General features: G+C 43.3%; 3 protein-coding genes across 3 annotated transcripts in view; 2 read left to right on the top strand and 1 right to left on the bottom strand.

The window, feature by feature from the left end:
- Window positions 1–27: 27 nt before the first annotated feature.
- znf692 (zinc finger protein 692) lies at window positions 28–5,088 on the bottom strand. Its single transcript, XM_039002463.1, has 11 exons — window positions 4,841–5,088; window positions 4,336–4,539; window positions 4,148–4,179; window positions 3,392–4,030; window positions 3,223–3,301; window positions 3,033–3,134; window positions 1,638–1,685; window positions 1,444–1,522; window positions 1,238–1,352; window positions 907–1,006; window positions 28–752 (listed from the first exon to the last, which is right to left on the bottom strand). The coding sequence occupies exons 2-11, from the start codon at window positions 4,533–4,535 to the stop codon at window positions 587–589; spliced, it is 1,560 nt and encodes a 519-aa protein (XP_038858391.1). The 5' UTR covers window positions 4,536–4,539; window positions 4,841–5,088; the 3' UTR covers window positions 28–586.
- Window positions 5,089–9,765: 4,677 nt separating this feature from the next.
- Window positions 9,766–13,080, top strand: lpxn (leupaxin). The gene is made up of 9 exons (XM_039003124.1): window positions 9,766–9,774; window positions 10,581–10,712; window positions 10,816–10,886; window positions 11,054–11,156; window positions 11,399–11,680; window positions 11,929–12,102; window positions 12,239–12,320; window positions 12,461–12,609; window positions 12,814–13,080. The coding sequence occupies exons 1-9, from the start codon at window positions 9,766–9,768 to the stop codon at window positions 13,078–13,080; spliced, it is 1,269 nt and encodes a 422-aa protein (XP_038859052.1).
- A 1,992-nt stretch (window positions 13,081–15,072) lies between these two features.
- The window catches only part of trabd2b (TraB domain containing 2B), a 142,173-nt gene continuing 139,989 nt past the window's right edge, over window positions 15,073–17,256 (top strand). Inside the window, exon 1 of the mRNA XM_039003123.1 lies at window positions 15,073–15,090. Within this exon, the coding sequence (XP_038859051.1) occupies window positions 15,073–15,090 (18 nt within the window). The remainder of the gene's footprint in view (window positions 15,091–17,256) is intronic.

Raw genomic sequence — 17,256 nt, 5'->3', positions numbered from 1 at the left:
CTACAGATTCTAGCTTTAAAGGGGGTTTAGTCATATATTAAACAACATTTCCTCATTGATAACATGTGTAACGTGATTAGTCTGATAATTCAAAATGATAAAACAAAATGTAAAACACAAACTTTTTATTTTCCCCCTTCCTTCCCTTTGACATACTGTACTTTCCTCATAAATAAAGCTACATAGTAATAGATTTATACAAAAGCAACATCCAAAGGTAGTCTTCTCGATCATTACCGTTCTTACTCCAAAGAATATTGAGTCGTGTAACAAAAACACACATAGGGACGAAGGGGAGACTGCTTGTATTCAGTATGAAGATTGTCCATGGACTGCATTGGAGCCACTGACCTACTGGACATTTGGGTGACAAAAGACCAAAGGGGGCATTATTTACACACTTTCTACATGTGTAGACACAGGGCAAAACACAGCATCATGGTTTCATGTCACGCCAATGATAAAGCAGTCATCTGTTGCTGTGCCTATGGCTGTGGTGGTGTGGTCATTGTTCTGCAGGGACAGGGAAGGGGCGTGGGGGGGGTGAGTCAGTGTTGGGGATGGTGGTGATGGTGAGGCTCAAGGTCTAGTCAGGGTGGCTTTTGCGGTGGTGAGCGGTCAGGTTGTAACTCTTCTCAAAGCGCCGGCCGCAGATCTCACAGGGGAACTGGTAACTGCTCTCAGCGTTGTGCTTCTTCATGTGCCAGTTGAGTGAGGCCTTCTGGCGGCAGGTGAAGCCACATACCTCACACCTGGTAGAGAGGGAGAGGGATGAACATGCATAAGGATCACTACAGATGTACAGAAATAGTGTCATATAACATATACAGGATCCATAGTAGAAGTCCTAATAATAGTGTTACTACTCTACACTGTGTGACAAACACTATGACAGAGAATACTCACTGTATCGGTTTCTCTCCGGTGTGGATGCGGCGGTGGATGAGAAGGTGGCTGTTGGTGCGGAAAGCTCGGGCACAGAACTCACAGATGAAGTCCCTCTGGTCTCAATACACAAAAGCCAGAGAGAGTGATTACATACAGTACCAGGTTCAGAGCATCTGTGGTTGCTCTGTACTGTATATGAAAATGTTAGGGACCTGAGTTCTTCCTGACTCTGCGACTGAAGAAACACAGGGCCCTACAAATAGCTACTCAGACAATCATTATTTCAGCATAATGAGCAGAAGCAAAGGATGATAATAAAGAATCCTAGAAGTGAAATGTTGAGCCTCACTGCTGTGCAGCTTCTCATGCTCTTTCAGGTGCTTCTTGAAGTTGAAGGACTTCCCACAGGGAGTGTGAGAGCAGGTGAACGTCCTCTGGTGGAAGTGCTGGTACTTCATATGATGCTGAATTAAGTGTGAGATGAGATAGATTGGGGTTTTGTGTATTTTACCTTAATCAGTAAGTGGTCATCTTCAGCTATACTGCTGAACTCACATTGAGGTACTGCCGAGAGGAGAAGATCTTCCCACAGCCATCAAACTCACAAGGCAAGATTGCTTTCGGTGTTGTTTTTCTGGGAACATTAAATTGGGATGACAATAAACAGATAGAAATATACAAGTGAGAAATACATAAATTAGTAATAAACAGTATTCTACATAATAACTTTTAAGTGACAATGCACAAACCTTTTCTTTTTGCTGACAATCTGAGAAACATTGTCGGCTGGCTCCGGTCTATAAAATCCAAACCAAATGAAAGAAAATTTATTAAATTTATTGCACAGTATGTGGTGATAAGAATTCTTTGAACCATGTTCGCTTTCATGACTTTCATCTCAATAATATTTTACTTGAAAATACATTTAATGGTTTTAATCATATAATCCAATCTGGCAAATTAAGGAAGTATGAGAAAATACCATCAAAAGCCACCTTCTCCTTGTCCCCAACTTAATGTATCTCTCTCTGGCTGCGTTTACACAGGCAGCCCTATTGTCACGCCCTGACCTTAGAGATCCTTTTTATGTATCTATTTTGGTTTGGTCAGGGCGTGAGTTGGGGTGGGCATTTTATGTTTCTATGCCTCCAGCCCGGAGCCTCCAGCGACGGCCTCCAGTCCGGGGCCCCCAGCGACGGGCGCCCAGTCCGGGGCCCGCTGCGAGGGTGCCCAGTCCGGGGCCCACTACGAGGGCACCCAGTCCGGGGCCCGCTACGAGGGCGCCCAATCCGGGGCCCGCTACGAGGGTCCCCAGTTCGGGGTCGGCGGCGAGGGTCCCCGCACCAGAGGTGCCACCAAAGTGGGGTGAGCCAGCGGTGGAGCAGGGTCTGCGTCCCGCACCTGAGCCGCCGCCGCGGATAGATGCCCACCCAGACCCTCCCCTATAGGTTTAGGTTTTGCGGCCGGAGTCTGCACCTTTGGGGGTGGGTACTGTCACGCCCTGACCTTAGAGATCCTTTTTATGTCTCTATTTTGGTTTGGTCAGGGTGTGAGTTGGGGTGGGCATTCTATGTTTTGTGTTTCTATGATTTTCTATTTCTATGTTTTGGCCGGGTATGGTTCTCAATCAGGGATAGCTGTCTATTGTTGTCTCTGATTGGGAACCATACTTAGGTAGCTCTTTTTTCCACCTGTGTTTGTGGGAAGTTAACTTTGTTTAGGGCACATAGCCTTTGAGCGTCACGGTTTGTTTTGGTATTGTTTATTGTTTTGTTGGCGACATCTACTATTAAAAGTATGTACGCCTACCACGCTGCAACTTGGTCCTCTTTTTCCAACAGCCGTGACACCTATTCTGATATTTTATCCTCTAAATACCCTTTTGACCAATCACAAAGATATTTTCAAATCTGATCAGAACTGATCTGATTGGTAAAAAATATTAATTTGTGAAAAAAATATCGGAATTGGGCAGCCTGTGTAAACGCAACCTCTGACTGAACTGCTTTACTCTGTGTCCCCCTTCAGGTTCTCGTGTACTACAGTTACATCACTATGAAGTTCAACAAAGTACTCATACATTTTTCCAACATGTTCATTCACATGTATTTCCTTCTTAGATGATTAAACTGTGCAATTAAAACCTGCCGGGTGAAGGGACATCCTTCTCTCCAGTGATGTTGTCTGGGTTGTGCTCCTTATCATCGTCATGATCATTACATTCCATAGGCAGCCGCCTATGAAAACTTAGATCACCATGAGGTTGGGTTGATTATGATTTGAACAACAAATACATCCAAGGAGTTGTGCATGAAGCAAATTATTCAACTTTACCAATCCTCCAATGACTGCAAGGACTCTGCTGGCATTGTGTCACTTCCTGCCACTGACCCTTCCTGTGCATTCTCACTTCCTGGATGTGACCAAACAACATAGTGATGTTGAGTCAACACTGGCATTTCAGAACTAATCAGGAAATTCTAATTAATATTTCTTAATGAACCTTTTGAGTTGCTCTCTCCAGAGTTTAGGGTTGTCAGGTCCATCGTCTCCTCTCCTGGCTGTTGTGCCTCCTCTTGGATCACCACAGACCTTGCTCCACCACGAGCCCTAGTCCTCCTCACAGTAAGACGACCCGTCCCTGTGACACTCTCCTTCTTGGGCTCCTTTGCTCCTCTCCTCCCTTTGGACATAGTTGGACCTGCAGGGGTAATATCCCCCTCCACAATCTCTCCTTCCCTCTCTCCTGCCCCCCTCTCTTCATCACAGCCACTCTGACTAGGTTGCCATGAAAGCAGATGCCCTCCCTCACAGACATAGTGCAGACACAGTTCTGCCTCTAACACATCCGAGGGTTCTCTCATTTCCTTCCCCTGAGCACATGGAGAGAGGCCCTCCTCTGGAGAACTACAGTCCTTTGCACCTGTCTGAGGTGGTAAGTGCTTTGGGCCTGTTCTCTGCTTCACTGTCTCTCCCTTTGACTGGCTCCCCTCTGTGTCAGCTGCCTGCTTCTCTCTGGCAGTGTCAGATTGGAGGGTTGGTGGGAAGGGGCACTGTTGCCCGTGGGTGTGGACCAATAGGACGAGGCGATGCAGAGATTCTCTTGATGTCACCAAGGCAGTCGTATCCCCTTTCATATTGTCTAGTGGACCAAGACCAAACACACTTTTACATCATCATTCAAAAAACACAGGCTTTGTTCATACATATTCAACATGAATGAAACTGCAAACTGTATGTTATGGGAACAGGTCTTTACCTGAGCATTTGGCACACACTTTAGAAAAATAGCTGAAGAGAAGAGAGTGAAAAGAAATTTAACAAAATGAATAATAGCCAACATCATATTACTCCAATGTTATAGTTGTGTAATAAATATGAGCCATGAAGATTGTGTGCTGTTTGTTACCAGTGCCACCACCAGCCCAGTCTGGTCTGAGGCCTTACCTCTGCAGTAGGTAGTTGGCGAGCTCAGAGTGCAGAGAGAATCCCAGGTGGTTCTTCAGCTGACCCCAGCTCTGCAGGCATGACCCCAGACGCACACGAGACTTACTCCGCCGAGCGTCCAGCTCCCTGCGCCTCTGCTGTCTGATGGTGTCTGGAGTAGACTCCGACACCATGGTCATAGGGTCATTAATCTGCTCCATCACCCTTGGCATAAACAACAAGAAAGTTTCACAAAATATCTCAATGTTAACTTCACACTGGCCATTATAATTATTGAAATACCATAAAATGTCTTTGAGTGTCAAAATATGACAGCTGAAATTATTTCCCCCATCCTTTGACACCTAATAAAACAGAAGAGCTGTTCAGAATGAGAGGGTAAACTGAAATGTGTGAAACGCTAACGACTACATTCATGTGATAATGTATTTTTGAAGATCACTGTGTAAATGTATGTGTTGTTTTATTTTACATTTGCAAATTCTAAAAGAGGGGTCCACCTCACCTCGTTATGTTTAGTTGACTCAGTCTTGTAAATTATAAGGGGTCCCACCCGCCATGATTCAGTTGCCCTTTTAAGATCTAAGACGCAAACCCTGGTAGTAAATTCCAATCGACTACTGTCTGTACGATTGTGGAGTGATGTTGCCGCTAAAAGACTAATAATACTGGTAAACTATAAGAAATCACACTGCCTTTCATTCATCACTCTACTCAAAGCTCTATCAATAACTACAATTGAATAGGGAGAAATATAAACAGGAACAGAGGAAGTGGGAGGTGGCAAATTTTCTTCCCATGAACCACCACGGCAAATGTGTTACATTATAATCAGAAAGGAAGAGTCGACGCGAGAAGGATAAGTAGGCCAAAATCGGTAGCAGGTGGCGATTTTTTCCGTTTTTTTCGCTCACTAAGCGAGGGGGTTTTGTATTGAGGTCAATGAGAGAATGGCGAATGTAGTTAACAAAACATTGAAAGGATTATTTGCTACGTGTGGCTTAATTGATGATCGAATACAAGTTTCTTAACGACTAGGTTATTACCAGTGTACTGATATAAGTAGGACACGTGATATCCCGGAAACTTTGAGAAAAAAACATTTATATCGGAGTTGTGCCTGGTCGTCAATAGTTAACAAAGTCATAAACCTAGCCTATTTCAACAATTTCTCTTCTTAACATGTGATTTGAAACCTAACCCTAACCTCAACCACACTGCTAACCCTACGCCTAACCTTAACCTTAAATGAAGAGCAAAAAGCAAATTTTATGATAGCAAATGTGGACTTTGTGTTTGTGGTATCTAGTGGAAAACGTTGTGCCTGTTGGTCACTCGCGTATCTGCCCTCTCATTGGCTAGAATGGTCCCACCTGATCTTGCTCACCCCAGACTGCCTTAAATTTTTCAAGAAAATTGGCTCGTTTGACTGGTAAGGTGAAAGCAACTGACTAGACGAAAGTCGAGGAGGGAAGTTGGGTGAGGTGTATCTGCGACAGCCAAAAGTCGGACTGATGTATGTGTGTACATTGTACAATCAATTGGTGAGAGAGCCTCAAATATCACATTCATAAATGTTTACATTTCCACTGTATACACGATTTGCGGGAATTGCGGCAAAGTTGGTTTCTATTTCAGTCATGTCTTTGGTCACGTCTTTGGTCGTGTGGGTCAAACAAAACCACCCTAAATGATTGGTTGACAATAGAGTCTCCCACAATGCAGGCGATGGCTGCAGCATGAAGTTGATGAAGACAACTGCAGAAACTTGCAGTCGACTGCAGTTAAAACTTAATTACCTTTGATGACATGGTTTTTGTAATGTTCATGCAGTCGACATGTAGACGCAAGTCGGACAATTTTAATCCTCATAATGCAACACACTTTGAAAGGTGGTGACCAACGATGGTCACTGACTTGACAAAACTGATCCACTCGACCGTAGCCATTTATTTTCATTGTTAGAGCAGCCATTAGAATTTATTTTATTTTATTTAACCTTTATTTAACTAGGCAAGTCAGTTAAGAACAAATTGTTATTTACAATGACGGCCTTCTCTGGCCAAAACCTAACCCGGACGACGCTGGGCCAATTGTGCGCTGCCATATGGGTATCTGGTCAATATAATGGATATTCTGTGTTATAACTGTTCCCTCATTTCAGAAATGATACATTTGTTTCTTGTGTATTGAAACATTGTAATCTCATAATGTAACATTGTCGTAGGCTACAGTTTATTTTAATCTTCTGTAAAACACACATTGCTAGAATAATACCCCTAATTTGCTCCACGGGCAGTGTACTACTATGGCTGACCATGTAAAACAACACATTTCACTGCATCTGTCCGGTGTATGTGAAAAATAAAACATTTCATTTTTTGGGGGGGGGGAACTCAGGGTCTCAACTTAATGTTGTGAGTTAGAATAGTAGAATACGGCCAGTTTTGTGGCCAGTTATCTAAATGTGTTAACATGCTCGCTTCGAGGCAAGCAACACTGAAGTATGCACGAGAGCACCAGCTGTTTTGGATGACTGTGTGATACCACTGTCGGTAGCCGATGTGAGCAAGACCTTTAAACAGGTCAACATTCACAAAGCCGCGGGGCCAGATGGATTACCAGGACATGTACTCAAAGCATGCGTGGACAAACTAGCAAGTGTCTTCACTGACATTTTCAACATCTCCCTGACCGAGTCTGTAATACCTACATGTTTCAAGCAGACCACCATAGTCCCTGTGCCCAAGGAAGTGAAGGTAACCTGCCTAAATGATTACCGCCCCGTAGTACTCACGTCGCTAGCCATGAAGTGCTTTGAAAGGCTGGTCATGGCTCACATCAACAGCATCCTCCTGGATACCCTAGACCCACTCCAATTCGCATACCGCCCCAACAGATCCACAGATGACGCAATCTTAATCGCACTCCACACTGCCCTTTCCCACCTGGACAAAAGGAACACCTATGTGAGAATGCTGTTCATTGACTACAGCTCAGCGTTCAACGCCATAGTGCCCACAAAGTACATCACTAAGCTAAGGACCCTGGGACTAAACACCTCCCTCTGCAACTGGATCCTGGACTTCCTGACGGGCCGCCCCCAGGTGGTAAGGGTAGGCAACAACACGTCTGCCACGCTGATCCTCTGCACTGGGGCCCCTCAGGGGTGTGTACTTAGTTCCCTCCTGTACTCCCTGTTCACCCACGACTGCGTGGCCAAACACGACTTCAACACCATCATTAAGTTTGCTGACGACACAACAGTGGTAGGCCTGATCACCGACAACAATGAGAAAGCCTATAGGAAGGAGGTCAGAGAACTGGCAGTGTGGTGCCAGGACAACGACCTCTCCCTCAATGGGAGCAAGACAAAGGAGCTGATCGTGGACTACAGGAAAAGGCGGGCCGAACAGGCCCCCATTAACATCAACGGGGCTGTAGTGGAGCGGGTCAAGAGTTTCAAGTTCCTTGGTGTCCACATCACCCACGATCTATCATGGTCCAAACACACCAAGACAGTTGTGAAGAGGGCATGACAAAACCTTTTCACCCTCAGGATACAAAAAAGATTTGGCATGGGTCCCCAGATCCTAAAAAAGTTATACAGCTGCACCATCGAGAGCATCCTGACCAGTTGCATCACCGCCTGGTATGGCAACTGCTCGGCATCTGACCGTAAGGCGCTACAGAGGGTAGTGCGTACGGGCCCAGTACATCACTGGGGCCAAGCTTCCTGCAATCTAGGACCTATATAATAGGCGGTGTCAGAGGAAAGCCCATAAAATTGTCAGAGACTCCAGTCACCCAAGTCATAGACTTTTTTCTCTTCTACCGCACGGCAAGTGGTACCGGAGCGCCAAGTCTAGGACCAAAAGGCTCCTTAATAGCTTCTACCCCCAAGCCAGTAGACTGCTGAACAATTAATCAAATGGCCACCGGACTATTACATTGACCCCCCCCTATTTGTTTTGTACACTGCTGCTACTCACTGTTTTTATTATCTATGCATTGTCACCCTACCTACATGTACAAATGACCTCTAACCTGTACCCCCGCACACTGACTCGGTACCGGTACCCCCTGTATATAAACTCGTTATTGTTATGTTATTGTGTTACTTTTTATAATTTTTTTATTTCGTTTATTTGTTAAATATTTTCTTAACTCTTCATGAACTGCACTGTTGGTTAATAAGGGCTTGTAAGTAAGCATTTCACGGTAAGGTCTCCACTTGTTGTATTCAGCGCATGTGACAAATAAAGTTTGATTTGAATTAAATTACCTGCTGGGATGTGGGTACGCAGACCTCGAGCAACTCATGATGAGTTCAGATTTTTTGTGGCCCCCATCCCAATCAAAGTTGCCCATCCCTGATATAAACGGATATGAAATGCATTATGATGTCATAATAAAGTAATGATGCTCACAAAATGAACTCATTATGTCATCCCACAACTACACTGTAATAATGTCATTATATTGGGATGTCATGATGTCAACAATTTATGGCATTAGGTAATCAATATGCAATAATCTATGATGTCATAAATATGTCTACTGAAAAACCTTCCCATTATGTTATCATATTGAACTATTATGAAGTGGAACAATCTATTCACCTATGTTACACCATTATTAAGCACAACTATCTTAAAGACTCTTTCCCTATTCAATTTTCAGATAAGGGGGACTGATCTCTCACCTTTCATATTGATAGTTGACCATTTAACCCATATATCATCAGCATTTAGAAGATAGTGGTTGATAAAACGTGTATGTACATACAACCTGAGCTTTGTATAACTACTCACCAGGTCATGAATTGACCTTTAACATGTTTTATTATGAGCATGAGTAGAAATGAGTAGAAACATGAGTAGAAACATGAGTGGAAATATGAGTAGAAACATGAGTAGAAATATGAGTAGAAACATGAGTAGAAATATCTTAGAAGGTATCCAGTTTCTTCAGGAAGGTAGCAGTGCACTCAGAGAAATTCAAGTTAACAAAAAAAACAGACAAAAGGAAATGACAGTTTGACCTGATTAAAGGGATAATTCAAGATTTTGGCAATTAGGCCCTTTATCTATTTCCCCAGAGTCAAATGAACTCGTGTTTACCATTGCCAAAATACAGAAGTATCCCTTTAAGGATCAAGTGAGACGTTTCTTTTCCCTGGTGAAATAAAATGTGTGATTTGAGTGCTCCATAGATAGTTTTAGACTTCCTGTCATTGCTCTAATGCTAGTTAGCAACTTCCTTCAAACTGCACGCAGAGATATAAAAGTCATATCCACAAGTTCATCTGATTTTGACATCATCCTTTTAGGATGTGTGCTAATTAACTGTCAGTAAACCAACAGACACACACACCCCGGAATTCGTAGGCTCATTCACACAGTGCACAAGTATATTTTCCAAGCATGGATGACCTGGGTGAGTATTTTTTACTCTGCTTCTGTTGTGATTATTAAATATAAAACAAAATGCAATAGATTAAACTATAAGGGAATACACATTGACAGGTTTGAGCACAAATAAGTTTAAAAAATGAAGTTGCTCAGGAGGTGTACATGAACATGTTTTATGGTGTGTGCTGAATTAATGCTTGCCTTGCATTACATTGGTCATGCTGAACATGTCATGTGTTCTATCATACCTATTTAAATTGTATTTTTGATGATATGATTGTCAAAGTAAATTCACAGTGAATCACTAAAGGTTATCTCTCTTGAGAGACAGATGGATTGTTGACGGAAGTCACTCACATAATTCCGTTCCACTACCAACTAAATTGTGAAGCCAGTGGATAGCGATTATTATTAATATAAGTGTCTGTTTTTAATAGAAGAATTTGTTTTACTTCGATTTTTTTTATTGATTTGTGCTCCACCAGTGTATTTATGATTTACTTATGAAGAACTTATGATAAAATGTCTTAAAATTAACACAATTACTTAATAGTTATATGTAACATTCCCTTCCATACAGATTATGTATGAGTTAAGAGCAACACTGTTAGTCATAGAGGGTTGCATCAGTTTCAAAAGTGTCACTTTTAGTGTGAAGATATTGTCTGTAACTATAGCATCTCTTCCACCACTTCCTCAGGAAGAAGCACTGTGTGCAGCAACCACAGCAGATCAATGGGTGCACCTTGCAATCTGCAAGAGGTGACCGTAATGAGGCACTGCAGCTTATCTCAGAGGAATTCTGTTAGAAATGCCTTTTCTGAATTATAGTACCTACCATATCATATATATGTATGTGTGTTTGTTACGGACCTTTTCCTAGAGGAGTTGGCTTTCAACTCAACTGGTCCAGAGTCGGCTCCTCAGAAGAAAGAAAGTGATACAGCCAACACATATGGACAGGTAATGATAAAGTCACCTCTAGCAGTTGTTGTTTAGTCTTTTGTCCAATTACTTCAACTGGATGTATTTTCTAGCCATATGTGTTAAGTGGCATTTCCTGCAGGTCCCAAACGTGTGTTCTGTTGGTCTCCATCCAAGGAAAGGAAAGGAGCCAGATAGCACCAATGTATACAGGTCAGCCACTGGTATGTCAGCCCATAGATAGCCATACGTAATGACACTGGGTGAGACCATACAGATAGAGCTGAGATTCAGATTCATAATCACCACAGATTTAAGTAATTGTCCAGTGTCCACTGTATACCAGTGCTCATCTGTGGTTTGCTCTGTGTGTTTGTCAGTGAGTTACCAGCTCCAATGGAGGCCGGTCTGCTGAGCCCTCGCTCTGCTTCCAGAGAGCTGGACTCCATAATGGATGAATTGCTGCTTGACCTGGAGATGGGGGTGAGGAAATATCTATCAGTGAATAAATACACTGTTGCTCAGAGCATGAACAGAGGATGACTGTGTATTTCAGTGAAGTTGACCTGATCTGACAGCAGAGGGCAGTATAAGCAAGCTAAACAAATATCGGAAGCTTTAGTACTACTAGTGCCACCAACATTAATTTCATTTTCATTTTTCATTCATGTATATGAATGGATGCAAGTCTGTTTTGTGGACACATTGATTTTTCTAATCTTTAGCTGCCAGACCCTTATCCTCCCTCAACCCCACCACCGCTTGTCCAGAAGTCAGTCAAAAAGAAACAGATTGGAGAAAAGAAAGAAATGGATGACACACAAGTGAAAGAAGAGAGCACAAACAGCCCAAAGACTTCTGATCTGGAGCGCAAGGCGTCAACACAGAGAAAAACAGACACCATAGATGACCTTCTGGGAGGCCTGAGCTCTGATATGGAGAAGATGGGTGTACACACCACGGCCAAGGGTCACTGTGCTTCTTGTGGAAAGGTCATTGTGGGAAAGGTAAACAGCTTGAGCTGCCAAAGAAATTACAAAATCCTGCTTTCAAAATAGCAGTATAGGCGAAGATGATCAATCGAAAGTACCATTGCCAGTATGTGAAACAACCCACTGGGCACAATCTGGTTGAATCAATGTTGTTTCCACTTCATTTCATAAAAATTATGTTGAACCAACGTGGAATAGACGTTGAGTTGATGTCTATGCCAAGTGGGAATATAGTATCACTTTTTCTTTCTATCATTCTGCAGATGATCACAGCCCTGGGCCAGGTGTGGCACCGAGAACACTTTGTTTGTGTGGTTTGTATGGCGGAGCTGGGCACCATTGGCTTCTTTGAGAGGGAGGGGAAGGCCTACTGTGAGAAAGACTACCAGCATCTCTTTTCACCCTGCTGTAGTTACTGCAAGGGCCCCATTCTGAAGGTACACCACCTCTTTGGATTGGACAGTATCCCCATTATCTAACGCTGCACAAAACCAACTCACCACCTCTCTAGATCTGTTAAGTTGTTGTTGGGTTTACCTCACCGCATGCTGGGCTCTTTGACCTCTCGCTCAGAACATCCTGACAGCGATGGACTGCACCTGGCACCCTGAGCACTTCTTCTGTTCCCACTGTGGGGAGCGCTTTGGGCCTGAAGGTGAGGGAGCACACATCTATCTGCCTGACAGATAACACCACAACCACTACAGTTCCCTACAGGGTAACATAAGTTATAGACCACAGTGTGACAGAGAACACTCTCCTCTCTTTGCGTGTGTGTCCTTTGATGTGCCATAGGTTTTCTGGAGAAGGACGGGAAGCCGTACTGCCACAGAGACTTTTACCATCTCTTTGCTCCAAAGTGCTCTGGCTGCGGAGAGCCTGTGAAAGAGAACTTCCTGACTGCAGCCAACGGCACCTGGCATCCCAACTGCTTCGTCTGCTCAGTGAGTCTCTCACCACAGATCACATGGCTTCGGCTTAGAAACTTCTGCCATTACTCAAACAATACGCTTTGAACAGCCAACAGCCACAATACATCATTGTCCTGACATTACCCATTTACCATAATCGTCCTCAATCTCCCAAAAAAGAGTAGGTCTACTATACCAACTAGATAGAAGAAGTTTTCTCTATCCCTTTCTAACAAGGACTGTCTGAAGCCCTTCACCGATGGTTGTTTCCTGGAGCTGGATGGTCGTCCCCTGTGCTCTTTGCACTTCCACTCCCGCCAGGGTACACTGTGTGGGGGCTGTGGAGAGCCCATCTCTGGGTGCTGCATCTCAGCTATGGAGCGCAAGTTCCACCCTGAGCACTTTGTGTGTGCTTTCTGTCTGAGGAAACTCAGTCAGGGAGTATTCAAGGAGCAGACAGGGAAACCCTACTGCTCAGCCTGCCACACCAAACTGTTTGTGTGAGACTTATACTGTAATAATACCCGGTTAACATGTAAGGTAATCAATTAACCTGAAAAAAGTCCTACTTACAAAGTATGTTGGAAATCCCACACAAATAATCTAGGCAATATCTGCATAGAAATCTAAAAATATACGATTAATTGAATCTCTTTGTGTTCCTTGCTGTTTTGCATGTGATACACACTGTGTACAACACATTTGGAACACTTTCCATGAAATAGAAGGACCAGATGAATCCAGGTGAAAGTGATGATCCCTTATTGATGTCACTTCAATCAGTGTAAATGAAGGGGAGGAGACAGGCCCCTAGAGTCGATTGACTCACATAATATAATTCAAAATTCCCATCAAAATCCTTCAGTTTAAACTAGAGATATCTTTTACATTGGATGCGTCTCAATCCACCACATGCGCAAATGTCGCACTTCCGCATCTGCGGTGAAATGTGCCTGAGCTAGAGCAGTGTTTGTCTGGAATGAATAGGTGTGTCCAAACTTTTGAATAGGTGTGTCCAAACCCCCCCCCCCCTGTGGCTTAGACTTTTATTAAAGAAGGATTTACAAGCCTTGAGTTAATTGAGACATGGGTTGTGTATATGTGCCATTCAAAGGGTGAATGGACAAGACAAAAGATTTAAGTGCCTTTGAACGTGGTATGATAGAAGGTGCCAGGCGTCTGTGTGTCAAGAGCTGCAACGCTGCTGAGATTTTCATTCTCAACAGTTTCCCATGTGTATCAAGAATGGTCCACCACCCAAAGGACATTCCGTCAACTCAACACTTTTGTGGGAAGCATTGGAGTCAAAATGGGCCAGCATCCCTGTGGAACGCTTTCGACACCTTGTAGAATCAATGCCCTGACGAATTGGAATGTTCTGAAGGGCAAAAGGGGATGCAACTCAAAATTAGGAAGGTGTTCCTAATGTTTGGTACACTCAGTGTATAACCACATATTTGTGACAATGAACAGAAGTGTGGGAACAGAGTGAGATAAATGGTTTAGAATAAGCTTACCAAGGAAAAGAGTTACCATCTGACTACCTCATTGACATCTAGTAACATAAAACAACCGAATAGAGTACATCATAAAAATACAATTTCTAATGTCTGAAACATGAAATTAAATGATACATTTGTGAACTTTGGATCACTTTATCATGTTTGAATTAATTTATTATGATCACAAAACATTTAAAGATGGAGAAAGAATAACAGCAATCAACCGAATCCAGTTGAGTTTTTCCTGGAGGAAGAAAAACCTCATGGGTTTCATAAAGATATCCTCAGGGCCACGGGTTGGCAGACGGGTGATCCATGCTGGCAGAGCTGAGGCTGCTTTTCCGACTGTAGTTTATCAAGAGACTTCTCTATGGCTCTGACAGATTAAATTGGCATATTCTATCTGGTAACAAGTTACATATCTAGCCCTGGACTGAACACTTATCCTGGCATACGGCAGGTTTAGAAGAATTCTCCACACTGACCCTTCTATTGCAGTCCATGAGAGATTGATGAAGGTGATGAAACTAATAGCGAAGGTTCCAGGAGAAGCTTTAACAACAACAGTGAGCACCCGCATAGTACTTAACTTAAGTTCCACAGCCAGGGTGCAATATGATGTAATACTGAGGCCCTACAAAGTAGGGACTTCTCTGCTGAAGTATAGGACTACTGGCTGTGTGCAGGCAGTGTGTCAGTGGACATTGAGGAGGGGATAAATCATGTTGTCATCAGCACATTAGATGACAAGTCTCCTGGTCTACAACCCTGGATTAATGTGGGCTGCTGTCACAACATACTACTGTGCCTGGCCAAGCCCTCTGCTCTGTTTGCTACTGTAGCTCTCTCTCACATGAGTGCTAAGCCTTGCTTAACACACCATTTCCTGTATAAAAGCTTTTCATAGCTGTAAACTTATTGGTCAGCTTAAATTTAGATTTCAATGAAAAACCTCTGACATACACGCTGACACTAATCCTGGCTGTGATTCAAGATGGCGCTGATAGAGATGGTAGCTTCTAGTCCTTAGGAAACTGCAGTATTTCGTTTTTTTAATGTATTATTTCTTACATTGTTAGCCCAGAAAACCTTAACTGTTATTACAATTAACCGGGAAGAACTATTGGATATCAGAGAGACGTCAACTTACCAGCACAACCAGCACTACGTCTAGGAATGCGACTTTCCCAAAGCGGATCCTTTGTCTGCACCTCCCAGGGCACTTGAACTGATTCCAGAGGCCGACCCAAAACAACGCCGCCGGAGGAGAGGGTGACGGAGCGGTCTTCTAGTGAGGCTTCGGATGCGCACACACCACCCACCGCTTCCGAGTATATTATTCGCTAATGTCCATTCACTAGTTAACAAGGTCGACAAAGTCAGGGCAAGAGTTGCTTTCCAAAGAGATATTGTCAGACTCGAGTCACAAATATGATGACTTGCAACTCGACTTTGACACCAATGACTCGTGACTTGACTTGGACTTGAGCCTTTTGACTTGACCTGACTTGATACCCTCCCTGAGCCCAAATATAAAAAATTATGGTATTAAAGAAAGTGTGCAGCGCATCAACTCTTCATTTAACGGATTACAGTTTGAATCGGACAGCAGCCAATCAAATTGTGCCAGCTGAGAAAAAGTTGTGCGTGGCAGTGCAGAGGAACGTTGTCGGGTGAATTCAGATGGAGCCCTTGGAAAGATCATACCCAAAATTATTATTTTCGGATATAAAGATGACGCTGTATCAACAAAAAACGGATTGTAACTTGCAAAACATGCTGGAAGAAAATTACAGATGGAGGCGCAACAATTTCCAACTTTGTTCGACATTTGAAGCTGCACAAAGAACTGGCTAGGCAGTTGGTAGCCTAAATCCTGCCTGATGTTACTGCTGTTCCTAAAACCATTGACATACGTTAGCCTACTGTAACCACACAGAGAGTGTGTGTGTGTGTTAAGGTCGGGCGATTGTGTACAAGCCTACATCGCCTGATTGCGCCCCATAGCAATCCTCAATAGTCGATCACTATTGGGGGGGGGGGGGGGGTCTTTCTCATGGCTACCCATGTATTTCCATGGAAATATATAGTTTATTTGGAAAGTAATAAATATATAGATATTTTTAAAAGCATTCATGATTTGCGTAAATGTAACATACTAACTATTACTCTTGTTAAAAATATGAAATGGTATTACATTTGGTGAAGAGCACATTATGACTTGTTTAGGACTCGAAACTCAAAGTTTAGGACTTGAGACTTGACTTGACACTTGACGGTCTTGATTTGGGACTTGAGTGCTAAGTCTTGAGACTTACTTGTGACTTGTAAAACAATGACTTGGTCCCACCTCTGTATCTGGGATTGTAACATACTCTGTTTCACGGAAACATGGCTAGCTGGGGACATGCTGTCTGAGTCCATACAGCCAACGGAATTTTCATCTCTCCGGTAAGAAGAAGGGCGAGGGTGTATGTTTCATGATTAACGACTCATGGTGTAATTGTAACAACATACAGGAACTCAAGTCCTATTGTTCACCTGACCTAGAATTCCTCACAATCAAATGCCGACCGTATTATCTCCCAAGAGAACTCTCCTCGGTTATCGTCACAGTCGTGTATATCCCCCCGCAAGCAGATACCAAGATGGTCATCAAGGAACTTGTAATGGGGTCCTGTGTGTAGCTGGTGTAGAGAGTCAGGAACGAGTAATCAACGTACTTTACTCAAAATACAAAAATACAAGGCAAATATATGAGCCCACAATAACAGACCGATTTACAAAGAACAATCACTCACAAACAAACATGGGGAACAGAGGGTTAAATAATAAACAGGTAATTGGGTGAGTGAAACCAGGTGTGTAAGACTAAGACAAAACAAATGGAAAATGAAAAGTGGATCGGCGGTGGCTAGAAGGCCGGTGACGTCGAGCGCCGAGAAACATTGAAACGTGTTAACCCTCGCAAGGCTGCTGGTCCAGACGGCATCCCTAGCCGCGTCCTCAGAGCATGCACAGACCAGCTGGCTGGTATGTTTACAGACATAGTCAATCAATCCCTATCCCGGTCTGCTGTCCCCACATGCTTCAAGATGGCCACCATTGTTCTTGTTCCCAAGAAAGCTAAGGTAACTGAACTAAATGACTATCGCCCCGTAGCACTCACTTCTGTCAT

This window comes from Salvelinus namaycush, chromosome 10 (assembly GCF_016432855.1).
Source record: "Salvelinus namaycush isolate Seneca chromosome 10, SaNama_1.0, whole genome shotgun sequence".
In the NCBI taxonomy this organism is placed as follows: Eukaryota; Metazoa; Chordata; class Actinopteri; order Salmoniformes; family Salmonidae; genus Salvelinus; species Salvelinus namaycush.
Note: the sequence above shows the minus strand (reverse complement) of the source record. Positions and strands in the feature narration are given on the sequence as shown.